Source organism: Lingula anatina, chromosome 6 (assembly GCF_051362555.1).
Source record: "Lingula anatina isolate TDL-2025a chromosome 6, LinAna3.0, whole genome shotgun sequence".
In the NCBI taxonomy this organism is placed as follows: Eukaryota; Metazoa; Brachiopoda; class Lingulata; order Lingulida; family Lingulidae; genus Lingula; species Lingula anatina.
Window position 1 is genome coordinate 56279 of NC_141772.1, and position 13747 is coordinate 70025.

General features: G+C 38.0%; 2 protein-coding genes across 3 annotated transcripts; both read right to left on the reverse strand.

Annotated features, from left to right (window-relative positions):
* Positions 1-218: 218 nt before the first annotated feature.
* Positions 219-5198, reverse strand: LOC106172183 (uncharacterized). Its single transcript, XM_087015643.1, has 5 exons — positions 5019-5198; positions 4104-4258; positions 3392-3517; positions 2182-2497; positions 219-1958 (listed from the first exon to the last, which is right to left on the reverse strand). Exons 2-5 carry the CDS (start codon positions 4246-4248, stop codon positions 1835-1837), a joined length of 711 nt encoding a protein of 236 aa, XP_086871769.1. The 5' UTR covers positions 4249-4258; positions 5019-5198; the 3' UTR covers positions 219-1834.
* A 636-nt stretch (positions 5199-5834) lies between these two features.
* LOC147760945 (uncharacterized) lies at positions 5835-12225 on the reverse strand. 2 transcript variants are annotated; one of them, XM_087015644.1, is made up of 4 exons: positions 12039-12225; positions 10244-10371; positions 8623-8878; positions 5835-8415 (listed from the first exon to the last, which is right to left on the reverse strand). In XM_087015644.1, exons 2-4 carry the CDS (start codon positions 10356-10358, stop codon positions 8301-8303), a joined length of 486 nt encoding a protein of 161 aa, XP_086871770.1. In that variant the 5' UTR covers positions 10359-10371; positions 12039-12225; the 3' UTR covers positions 5835-8300. The 2 variants fall into 2 exon arrangements, with proteins under 2 accessions (XP_086871770.1, XP_086871771.1); XM_087015645.1 differs by having other exon boundaries at positions 12026-12214.
* Positions 12226-13747: the final 1522 nt, after the last annotated feature.

Here is a 13747-nt window from a genome sequence, read left to right on the forward strand (position 1 = left end):
ACATTTTTCACAGACGATGAACACAGCAAGAGCAATTTAAAAACTTGTAATTCAAATAAAAACTACACTCAAAAATGTTTTTGAGCTAATAATATGAAATGAACCTAGCAGATAAACTACAATTTGTAAGATAAACAGTCATTTTTCTATTATCATATTGATAATAATTATAACGAAATAAATATAATATTAGGATCAAAACAACAAACTCTTTATCCTATATTTACATAATTGTAATGCCAATTTTATTGCAAGAACAATAACCTGAATAACATCATTGAACATAATTACTTGAAATATTACAAGTTGGTAATGTTAATCCATATGCAGTACTAAAATAGTTAAATTATATGAGGACAAAGAAGCAAACTTCTTTGGAAAAAAATTACACTACTTCAACCTACGGTTGGTATCATTTCATAATAGAGAAATCACAAATAACCAATAAATAGAACATTAACATTATTCAACCTTCATACAAAATTTAACTATTTTCATATAATACAAAAATAGCCTTATAATTTCCTTACTTAATACCACATCCTCTCTGCCATGCTTGATCTTGCCCTTAATTGTTGGCAATATTGGTCATCTTAATTCATAAATGACAAGCTAAATCTGGACTATTGTCATGATGTCTGGCAGTGGTTCTGCTTTCTAGGACATAAACTATGGGTAAAGCAAGCTTGACCATTTCATAGAGTGCCATAGAACAGAAGTCATCTGTCATGTCCAAGAAGCAGGACTTAGATAACATTTCATCCTCTATGCTCTGGGATGCCAGTGAAAATATTTTTGAAGTAACAGCATTTCTTCAAGGAATCAACTTAAACAAAAAACAAAACAGCTGTTCCAAAATGGAACACAACAGTTTGATAAAACTCAGTAAATTTTGTAATGTAGTGTATTCAATCCAAAAGTACTCTGCATACAATCAATAATAAACCTCAATGGAAAAATATAGCTGCCTTTTCAACAAGTATATTCCATTGGGGAAAACATGTATGATAATTTAAAATCACATGTGGACAAAACAGATGCAAAAGCAACTCATGCAATGCTTTCTCCATACAGTGATCTTTTTAAATCAGTCCTGAACATAGAAATATATCTTATACTGTATTCTTTTCACTGCAAGGACCAGTCACATAGATATTTTGTACACTAACTGCTTCAGGTACATAAGTCATGTACTGCAGTGTAGCATTTAAAATGTTTTTCCTGCTAGCTAAACTCAAATTAAGTAAAATTCACAGCATAATGTCTGGTTTATAATACCTTGAGCTTCTGAGCTAACTTTAATCTAACATCACTGAGGCTCAGATATGACAAGTCTCATGCACCTGCCACTGGAGCAGCTAACTTTAATCTTACATCACTGAGACCCAAACAAGTCTGCAAATGTGAACCTGAAGCTGGCCAGTAATGTCTCAGAAACACAACCCAGGGTTATAAATAATACAAAAGAGCTAAAAACAATTGTCTATAATAATTTAAAAAATACAAATAATTGGGGCGTTATAATTACTAATATGTACAATCTCAAAATACAGGATGAACAAAACAATGGAGCAATAAAAAGTATTTACATTTCTTATTAAATAATTATATATAATCACACAAAGAGCTTCAGACCACTTTCTTCAGGTACTCAAAGTATATGCTTCTATCTAAAGTTTTCTTCACAATCACCCCAGTATTAATGACAGCATCTCAGCAGGGACATCAGATGCCACACAAATTCTGATAATACTATTTCCCCATCTGATCACTTTTAACGTCTGCAGGAACTTCACCACTTCGCTGTATGGCCCGTCTTGAAATGGTGGTCCACCTATACCTCTGCAGTACATTCACGGGCAAAGTGACCATAACCTTCACACTTGCGGCACTGGACATCCCTCTTGGCATCTGAGGCACCGGGACAGTCCCTGGAATAGTGACCGGCCTCTCCACACCTAGAAGGATGATTTTTGGTGATGAAAATACTTCAAAACATGGACTATCTACACCTAAGAGGATGAAAAATGGCGATGAACATACTTCAGAATATGCATTCTCCACACCCAAGACAAGAGGGTGAATAATAGGGATGAAAATATCTAAAAAAAACTATTAGTTGCCTGCCATTGTATTGGCTCAATCAATGTAATACATTTAGAAATAAGCAGAAGATCTTACGTGTAACAGGTGTCACCACCACCCCCTCCACTGGGGCAGTCACGGGCAAAGTGACCATTATTGCCACAGTTGTAACATTTGCTGCTCCTCCTTCCAGTGCTGCCTTCATACTGGGCCTCGGGGCAATCCCGTGCCATGTGGCCCTCTTGCTGACAGTTGTAGCATCGGGCCCCGCCAGTGTCGCTGTGGGCCTCGGGACAATCACGAGCAATGTGGCCCTCTTGCTGGCATTTATAGCAGGTCTTACTGCCCTCTGGTGGGGCGTCGGGGCAGTCTCGCTTCAGGTGACCACTTTTTCCACAAGTGTAGCAGGCACCTGTAAAGATACAATCCATGATTTTAACATAAACACACAATCATTTCTAAACTAATACGCTTTAAACTGTATCAAGAAGTAGAGTAGAATCTGTGTTCTTCATAAGCAAGACTGAGCTAAATGACATAAATTTCCTCATGGAGTATAAGCTGGGCAATCAGGCAGTTAATATGGGAGAAATTATCTATGTGTGCATAAGTGTATGTGTGCATGTGTGAAGTGTATGTGTGCATGTGTGAAGTGTGTGTGTGCATGTGTGAAGTGTGTGTGTGCATGTGTGAAGTGTATGTGTGCATGTGTGAAGTGTGTGTGTGCATGTGTGAAGTGTGTGTGTGCATGTGTGAAGTGTGTGTGTGCATGTGTGAAGTGTATGTGTGCATGTGTGAAGTGTATGTGTGCATGTGTGAAGTGTGTGTATAAGTGTATGTGTGCACGCGTGTTTGTGCAGTGAGTGTGTGTATAAATGTGTGTGTGCATATGTGTGTGTTTGTGCGAAGTGTGTGTGTGCATGTGTGTGTTTTTGCGAAGTGTGTGCGTGTGTGACACTGAAAGTGCAGTTGGACAAACACTTCTGCTGCATATACCCTTTGTTATCAATATCAATAATTTCCAAGATAAATAAGTCAATAGTTTCTAAAGAAAATAACTGGATGTGTAATTTCTTACATACATCTTCTACATCTTCAAGAGGATTTAATACCAACCATCACAACATAAATCAGTTATGAGATCAAGACCCACTGTCAACACTACACCAGGGGCATCTCACAACTCATTTTATTAATATTTTCCTGATGTGCTAAAATCATCTGGATTAAGTTTAAATACCAAAAAGAAGAAGATTATCATCAGTGGTCAAATAATTTATTTCATGTTAACAAGAGATCAACAAACCTGACTCAATTTCTTTGGGGCAGTCCTTAGCGATATGGCCTAGCTGGTTACACTTATAGCAGCGGTCCGACTCCTCTCTGCACTCGTAGGCATAATGACCATAGCTGTTACAGCGGTAACACTTCTCTAGAACAGGTAGAGGGGGGAGGTTTACTTAACTGAGACAGTTTTCAGCTTGAAGATCCTTTTTAGAGTGGATTTAGAACAGATGATCTGCTGACTTACTGATCTGAGGAGTAAGTACGGCTGACCCCACATGAAAGGAAGCTGCTTAATCTACAATGGTCTCACTGCCTCCAAACATGCCATTAATGGATTAAATCTCAGCTCCACGGTTTAATTGCCAGGCCCCTGCTGGGACGACGTGTGTGGAGGCGGGGAGACCATCAGGGGATATTATAAGCAGCTACTATAGTACCCTTTATGTGGGGTTGGCCATATTTAGTCTGCGGATCATCTATTCTGAATGCGGTCTAAGACTTAATCTTCTTTTAAAACCATTTCCAGAAACAAAGTAAAAAGTTGCCCTCTCATAATGGTGTGACTTAAAACAGTTGTATTTTTTTTTTTTTTTGTATTCCTACTTCATCATTTCCTACAGTCACAAAACTAGTAAAAGATTGACTTTTTTACATGCATCTGAATGTCAATTTCAGCTTTTCATACAAATTATGGAAATGAATGTGAGTTAGTTGTGATCTGCTGGTCTTACCCCCACGTCGCCCTCCAAAGCCCCCTCTTCTACCACGTCCTCTCCCGCTAAAGGTACGACCACCACCTCCGCGCCCGCCACCTTCATTCCCACACTCCCTTGCAAAGTGGCCAGGTCGTCCACATTTGTAACATACATTTGACATCTTCACACCTCTGAAACAACAGCAAATACCTCACCTGTATTCCACCTGTAGACATATATATACTAGGACATGGTACAAAACTGGCTAGATTTATGGCTCAATAACTTTTGGCATGAAGGGATTTTGGTCTTCATACCTTTTGCAATTATGTTGCTAACAAAATGCAGAACCTGGTGATATTGGAAGTGCACAGTTGAAATAGTGGTACAAGTAGATGGCAAATTCTGAATTCATGCTACATATGTATGCTTCCTATTTTCTAAATATTTATATTAACATCCAAGAACTTCATCATTCCCTCTTAGAACGTACATTTGAACCATTATTTTATGCCACCACAACTTGCACCACAATATATACTGGCAAAGTGCGGGAATCTACTGGTACATTGATGTGTATGGGGGGGGGGGGGGGGGGGGGGGGGGGGGGGGGCTGAGGTAGTAGCAAATTGACTTAATTTCTATTCCACATTAAAAAGCAAACAATCACAATATATAGCGGTACTGCCATTCAATGTCTTCAAACGTTTATGATATAATTTTATTCGGATTGTCATTCTTTCAAAGGGCCACATCCCTGCTAAAACACAGCTGAAGCCTTAAGAGAGTAAACAAGCACGTGGTAATAACAGGAAGCGGCCATTTGCAAAGTGCTCCACACGTCCTGATCAGGTCACGGGTTTACAGCTAGACAGGCTGGGAGGTCTACAATAGACGGTTCAGCAGCACACAAATGTTGTAGTATGTTTTTCACGCAATCTGTCAACTCACCAAAATCTTCCAATTTCCACCTCAGTCGTTTCCTCCTGCACTGCTCGTCTGTCAATGTCAACTGCGCATGCTCATTATGAGAGGGGTTTACTTGAGGGGGGGGGGAGGGGTTGACCTGAGCCTTCCACAGCTAGGTCATTTAAAACGTAATTATGAATTCGATCTGCAATCATGAAGTATTTTCATATTTTATTAAATTTTAAAACCAAGCTGCTTCTTTAAATCATTTCATTAACATAAAAGAATGCAATTATTAAAATATTAAATCAAAATTTATTGAATTTCTTTGAAATAGTTGGAAGCTAAAACATTATATTTTCTGAGGGCCCAGATGGAATAAATCTTTGCAGATTTAACAGTGTCCCAGGGAATGCGGATTTTCCTTTACTTTCTATAATAAATGGTGCAGTATTTGCTCCTCCATGTGCATACACTTTACGGCATAAATATTTGCACCTGCCTCAGGAGCGGATCCAGAATTTTCTGAAGGGGGGGGGGTCCTGCTTTTTTAGGGATTGACCGTTCTCGGTTTGTGAGGCCGACCCTCACCCCCTTGGCGTCAGGTTCAGGGCCCGCTCAAAAAAAAAAAAAAAAGTCAAATGAATGCTAGCAGGTCATTTATACTGCCAAATAAAGGGAAAGTAAGACTTATAAACTGCAAGAAAGGTAACGGCTAATATTTTACAAAGATCTCCATAATTTCTTTCTCTCCACCCACACCCATTAACAGTCATTGAACCCGATTTATTTAACTCCCAAATACATTGATGATCAGCAGTAAGGATGCACACAAGAAATGACAATGTACAAGTAAAATATATGGAAATGTTTTTATTGTTATAAAAAATCATCAGCACCCCTTCACTGCTACCTCAACTCTACGACATGCTGAACACACGAGTTCACACAAGTGCTGCCCCCTACCACCAGCATGCTGTAGGCTTGCTACTTCAGAGATATACCTTCAAAAATATATTTTAACACAGGATTCAATTGAACTTTTCACGAAATAGCAGTTTTCTAGTGATCTTCTCCAGCTCACAGCTAATAGGCTGCCTATAAAACAGGTCTACAGTAAACCAAGTGACACCCTGCCCCAAGAGACATCTGGTTTAAACTGCTGGCTTCCACGTGTACTTAGTGGGCCTGAAACCACAATCAGTTTACTGTAGACCTGTAGTAACATTACTGTCACCATGACAACTCCAAACTCTTCTGCAACTGATAACTTTTTGATAACAGATACCACACAAACCCTCCTTGCAAATAATACAGCAAAATTTAAAATAGTACTCCACTCTAACTCTCATTTTAATAGTACATATCATCTACGTCGCAGGGAGCTACAAAATGTATGGTACAAATTTATCAAAAAAAAAGCTATGCTATTACATAATACAATATAGAATCAAAATCACCATCACTTATTTCTACAATTGTGTTTATGTATGGAAAATACACCCACTCCATATACCAGCCACTGATGCCACGGGTCATCATTATATTGACAGCACTTTGTAGCCAAATGAGACAAGTTTGAACTTACAGATGAACACAAACTAACCCCTGTTGATGTTTAAATACCTCAAATTGCTGTATCATTGTTTTGCTTTACAGAGTCTGTGTGGCACCTATCTTTTGAACAAACTTCATTTTTCTAATACTTAAAATACTAGACATGAAAATGTGAAAAATAATAATTTATCACTGCTGTCAATTAAGCCTTTAAATTGGACCCCCTTTTACATGAATAGTAGGTCACATTTCACACTGCCAAGACTATGAACAGATTCCTTATCAACAATGACTAAAATTCTACAAATTTAGAAAATAAATCCCTGAACATTTCTTTGGTCTCATTCTGAAATTGTTGTAATTTTTGTAAATTGTCAAAATTCCAATAACAACCAGACTTCCTTAACAACACAGGGGCCATCCCAAAACAACTGTACAGAAAGACAAGCCTGCACATTGTGTGAACAACAGCTCTGTACAACTTGTCTGAGGGAAGTCCCTATACTTTTGGAATGACCCCTCTCTTGGATAAAAATGAACAAAGAAAAGCAATAAATAAGTATACAATACGAAAACAATGAAAATTTACTACAAAAAGCCCTCAAATCATTTTGACTGCATACAAAAATAGCTTTTATTTCCACTTCATCCCTTATGCTGAACTCTGACCTAGTGTGCTGCCTTGCCACCAGGTGGCACTGGTATCACAGAGTTCATCACCCCAACATTTGCACTTTAGATATAACCACCCCAACATAACACTTTGCACTTTTAATTAAGACTAGAACAGTGCTTTTAAACCCAAATCCATTAAGTATTCCAGGAGTCCTAAACTGTAGAATAGGGTATGCATGTATCTCAACCATCGAGCGTTTTCTGTGGCAACACTGGCAGAGCAAATAAAGCAACTGGAATTGTATAAGTCAGTACTTCTCTCATAGCAAATGCTGCACAAGCTTAGAAAAAGTTACCCTTTAGTAACCTTATTTGCTGTAATGGGTAAGCCAACATATAAAACGTATATATTTTAAAATCTGTGCTATTTATGTACATTTTCGGCACTTGGTTGTTACACCCTGGAAATAACACCTCTCAGTTTAACAGTTTGAGGCCAGTCCTATTAAACCCTCTTTCATTCAGCAGTTTTTGTATCAAGCCTAGTGATGGTTTGAGGGTTTAAAGGAAAGGAGCGGCTCTCCTGGCTTGGAGGTGACCCCCCTCTTGATTTCTTCACACAGCAAATAATTTTTCCTGAACTTAATAAAACAAGAATCACCCCAATGGGAGGTCAATCCCCTCTACTCTGGTACCCATCAACTAGAACTTGGTCTTGCCACAAACTGGTCCAAAATAAAACAACTGTACACTCTTTAATACAATGTGCAAGCTTTTTAGGTTGTTCCTCTCAAAACTCTGCATGGTGCAATTTCTGTTGTACCAAACATTTCAAAATAAATTGAATAAAGAACACTGTCGCAAATAATTTGTGTTTTACTATAAGCAGCAGAAATAAAATAACCTAAGGCACAAAATTGACCAAATAATTAATAATTCACTTATTTTTAATGTCTGAAGTGTAAGAATCAAACGCATAGTACAATATTTGGACTGAACATACCACCCCACCACACTCATTATAGTATAATAAGATCTTTATGTCACCACAACAAATTCTGAGGTCAAAAACTCAATTTTCTCAACATTTCAACAAGACTGGCTTCACTTCATATTCATTTTACTTCAGCCTGTCTTGGAGAGGAGGTCCATCTATACTTCAGCAGTGCATTCACGAGCATAGTGGCCGTACCCCTCACATTTGTGGCATTGGACGTTGGCCATTCCTTCTGGACAATCTCGGGCAAAATGACCTGGCTGTCTGCATCTACAAATATAGAACATGTGGCACATATAAAACACAATTGTTGCATCCAGTAATGCAGTGTAAGATCTAAATTTTTCCACCAGATACAGATGAATATTTCAAACAATCCTTGTGCATCAGTTTAATTAAGGTTTTTCTTTTTTTTTTAACTTCCAAGGATTTATCACCTTTGCCTTTTCTCGATAAGCAGTATTTGGAGTTACTTACTTGTAACACTCGCCGCCACCACTGCCCCTGCCTCTACGACCTCCATCCTGAGAGGAATTTGGGCACTCACGAGCATAATGCCCAGATTCCCCACAATTGTAGCAGTCTCCTCCTCCACGTCCCATGTCTGCGTCAGGGCAGTCCCGTGCCAGGTGACCTTCCTTCTTACACTGGTAACAGGCCTTGCTGCTCTCAGACGGTGGCTCAGGGCAGTCCCGCCTCATGTGGCCGCTCTTGCCACAGTTGTAACATGGACCTGAAAAATAATGCATAGCAAATTATCAATGAAAACAAAATGTCTAAGCATGTACTGCTTATGGAATAAACTAACGTAAAAAGATTAACACTATAAATGCTAACTCCCAAAATCTCATACAGTTCCATAATTCTGCTGCAGTTTTAGAAAATGCTAGAATTACAGAAACTATTTTTGAAAGCAATATTTGCAATTTTATTGCTGCCAAGTTCAACTATAAACAAATTATGGTATATAAGTATGAATTTCAGAACAAGGAAAATTGCAATTTAGCTATTAGAAACCATATTCCTTATATCTGCACAATTCCCACTTGTCCACACATTTGGAAACCAACATCCAGAAGATTGGATTCCATAAAAGCTGCCACCTTTCCAATGTCTTTGGTCTTCTACCTCACACAAACTAACAAGACTAATTTACCCTTGCACTGGGCCGACAAAATAAAAAAAAAAAAATCTTCCACTCCAAGATAGTTCCACTGCAGTTGAAGCACCTGATCCAAAAAAAGTCTATACATCCACATTTTATTCTACAGCTAAAAATGTGTTATTTGTAGATCTATTGCTTCCAAAAGTGGTTCACGAACCATACTGAATTTCATAAGGGCGTTCCTTTTCAACAAGGTCCCAAGCTGGTGGTATTTTTCATCAGCTATGTGATCCTTCTTGGTGCTCTGGCAGGGCTCAATGGCCGAGGCAGTTGCAGCAATAACATATATTCTCTGAAATGAACATGGAGGCGATGCTTAACCAAGGTTTCTTAGAAACCACATCCTGCCTTCCTCTGCCTTCTCTCCCTTTTCTGCGCCTTTCGCCACTTCACACTACCTCTCCATGCACAAGTCTGCCATTTATGTTCAATAACTTGTCTCTTCTCTTTAGTTCATACACATAAAAACAACAACTGTAAGTGTCTCATATAAAAAGACACTTGACAACTGTTTTTTTTTTAAATCTGACATTCAAAATAAATCCTGAATAAGAACATAAAAGGTTCCAATAGGGCACTTGTGCATGAAGGAACAACAACATGGTTTATAACATTAATCAAGAACTGATAATGAACTCCACTGACTCAAACCATGTCAACTATGGCCACAGCTTGAACCTCTGATATCATCAATGATTCTAATACAGGGTTAGATTTTTTGATACACCACAGAACAAAGGACCAGGGCTCCTTGAGACTTGGCATTAAAATTAAGTTTGTAATTTTTATAAACTGATGCAGTGCAAGATAATGTGGTCAAAGTTAATAGAGTAACATGAAAATGTCTTTCCCTGTAGCATGTTGATTTAAAAGAATTTCTTACTTTATTGCCTTATTATCTACATAACCATTATCCTCCTGGGCTATACTCACCTCCGCCACCACCACGTCCTCCGAAGCCTCCACTCCTGCCTCGACCTCCGCGACTTGTACATTCTCTAGAAAAGTGGCCAGGTTTACCACAGTTATAACAAGCTCTGTCTCCCATAGCTACTTCACCTCTGCAAACCAATGGAGGAAAATGTATGAGTAAACACCAAGATCCCTTTTAGATGGACACTAGACAACAAAAATGAAGTCCTTTATCAAACAAAATGACTTATTAATGGCCCCTATTATTTAAAAAGCACTGGACAAGAATTGCCTAAAACTTGGGTTCAACCTCTCAATTCCTGAACTAGCACAACTACTAACAGTTTAATCTCAGACTGATTTCATGGGTTTTGTTGTAAGGGCTACTTAACTTGAACTGAAGTGCGTCTGTTCCCACACTTTAAAAGAATCATGGTAACATCGCAGAGACAATGAGAAAAGTTATCACACAATATTTAAGTTAGAAATACATACTGGGCAGCACAGGATTCAAACAACTGCACATGCACGAAAAACGCACTGTTTGAAATAAACAATAGTGAAACTGACAAAGCCGCATCGGTTTTTACAGTCTGGTTGATATTATTTAATTTGCTTTCTGGTGTTGCTTTAAGAAGTTATATTAGAAATGTTCTGTTGACTGTATGTATCAAAAAGTAAATCCATTGGACTTTCCTCAGAAAAACATTTATTTTGCCTTCATTGTAAGGGGATTTCCTTTGTATTTATAGTGATAGTGGCCCCAAGGGGATTTTCCACCCCTCCCCCACTCTTGATTGATAAAATGCTCCATATGGTAGATTGAAAATGATATAGCATTTAAAATCGTAGAAAGGTTAATTGCAGATAATGCTGCGAGGATATTCTTATGCGACATCGAACTCAGCCAATATAAAATTTTTAACTTCCGTCTTTGGGTTTTAGAGAGCCAGTTCTAATTTTTGAAAGTGAGGCAATAGAACCAAACAGTACGATACAATTTGTAATCTAGTAAAAACTGATATTTGTTAATAAAAGTCATAGCATGACATACATCAAAAGGCAACTTGTTTATTATCGTGATGTTCAATAATCATAAAAATGTACAATATAAGGTACTTTTGTAGTATACCCCCTACCCTGTAACTTTACTTTTCAAGCAGTTTTTTTACAGGTTTTTACACTTTTTCTTGTTCATCTATGTCACAGCTGTTTAAATAAAATGCTTTTGTAATTACCTGTGGTCTTTTTCAAGTTTTAGTCACGTTTAAGCTACAGTGTGGGAGCATAGTACAAAAGTACCCAATATAATACGTTCTTAAGCAAGGCCAATTTATTAGCTTAATTGATTATTTTTAGAATTTGGAGATTAAAAACACCAGAGTTGTCTGGTTTCATATCGAGGCTCCATATTTTGTTCCTGTCCTTACGGGTGCACGACTACTGAATATAAATACCGCCGCGGAGCGTCCATCGCCAGGACTTGAAGAACTGGGCAACTTTACTGAACGATCAATGTATGAAATCAACTGTGATATATCGTATAGAAAAATCCACCAATACAAATAGTCAATATTACTACAAACTACAACTTTTCTATAGCATATTGCACAACGTACAAAGTAGAAGTATGCTTTCCATACCACGTGGTTTAGGAAGCTGCCATTTGCAATATTTGGACCATGCTCTCTTTCCTACAGGCTATGGGGAAGAGTCAGTCACGTTATTTAAATTCAAGACTAGAACACTGTATAAAATGTAATCATTTTTACGCCAGCAACTTCCACAGATAAATACGCTTACCACTTGCGCTTACTTATAAGAATCTTCTTATGACCTCCGCCTTTCTCTACTATTCCTCCCCGCTTTTCTTCTTCACAGAAAGCTGTTTTTCCCGCATGTGACCTCATGCTGCACACGGCCAATTATACAAATTTTTGGTTGCGTGCCGTGTGCATCCCATTAAACAGTACGGCAGAAAATCAGAGGGGGCGTGACATATTCTTCCGTAATAGGAATGATTGACGTGTATATTTGACACATATGCATAAGAAGTAGGTTAAAATCTCGAGCAAGGTCACGTGCGTGCTCAAGGACATGTGTATACCTTCACGTTTGCTAAATGCTAGTGTGTCGTTATCTAGATAAAGAGTGTGGTCGACATTAAGCCAACGTAATTTTTTAGAGTTACAATAACAAAGATGGTTTAAAATGGAACCGAAAACCTTTTTTTTTCAGCGGGGGTGGGTGGGAGTTTACTAGTACTTAGCTTTTGTGTACCGTTGTAACAGGAAGTCCGGGCTCCCATATGATTAGTACAGGTTATTAGGTTTAGCTAGTGTATGGGACGAATATCACCTGTACAAAGTATTGGGAAACGGACTTCGGTTCCCAGCGGACTTCCATGCCTGTTACACCGGGTAAAATTGTACAAACCCGACGACTGAAATGACATTTTAAACCGACTTAAAACTTCTTTCCTGGTGTCACAATTAATATAACAATTAGATGTCCAGAAAGTGCAGAAAAAATTATTTCAATTTGGGCAAGTACAGAATGATCTGGAATACTGAATGTTTGTGAAAAGGTGGTGGCGAGGTCAATACACCAGTATACTAATATTATGGCTATTAGCAAGTTATTGGCTATTATAGGAATTAAGAAGCTTGGAGTGAGTGAGAACTAGTAGTTGCTGTCCGTGGTTTTTTAGACTGGGTTCCTTACCTAGATCCACCTAACTGGATTGACCCATCTCCAAGGGGTTTCTTACTAAATTGCCTTTACCTTAAACAGCCTTATGTCTGGCACGCCAACTGAAGCTGCTAAACGATAATTAATTACCCTCTACCAGCTTCAGTGGGCATCTGAGACACCTAAGCTGCTTAAGTTGATAGCAATTTAGTGAGAATTAACCCCCTTGAAGATAGATCGATCCAAAGTACATACAATAGTCTCTGGGAATGGTCTCTTACAAACTGTAATGATACGCGGGCTCTGACCATGCAGATCCATGCATTAGGCAGCTGTATTGCCCGTCTTGCAGGATAATTGAGGTTTTTGAAAATTCTATGCAGAGATTGAAGTATATCTTTGACAGACATTATACGGATTTAATTCATCATACTGGAATTTTTTTTTTTTTTTTTTTTTTTTTTGTAACAATAAAGTATGTACGTCACCTGTGCTTTGAGGAAACTGAGCAATAAATAAGTTATAGTTGAGTAATTGTAGTAGTTTCTCAATAAATAAGTTATAGTTGAGTAATTGTAGTAGTTTCTAAATCTTCTCAATTGGGAAATATATAATTTTACTGCTACCATGTTTTTCTAACATCATAAATTCTAAAAATTTATTACATTCTAACTGTTTCAGGTAGCAATAGAATTGAAATGTACGCTACCTTATGGTTCTACTCTTTACCATAAAAGCACAACGAATGCAGCACATGTAGAAATTTTTTTTAATGATTTCAAAATGTTTCTAAAAATCTGATAACTGATCACCATTAACAGCTGAAACTGTTTG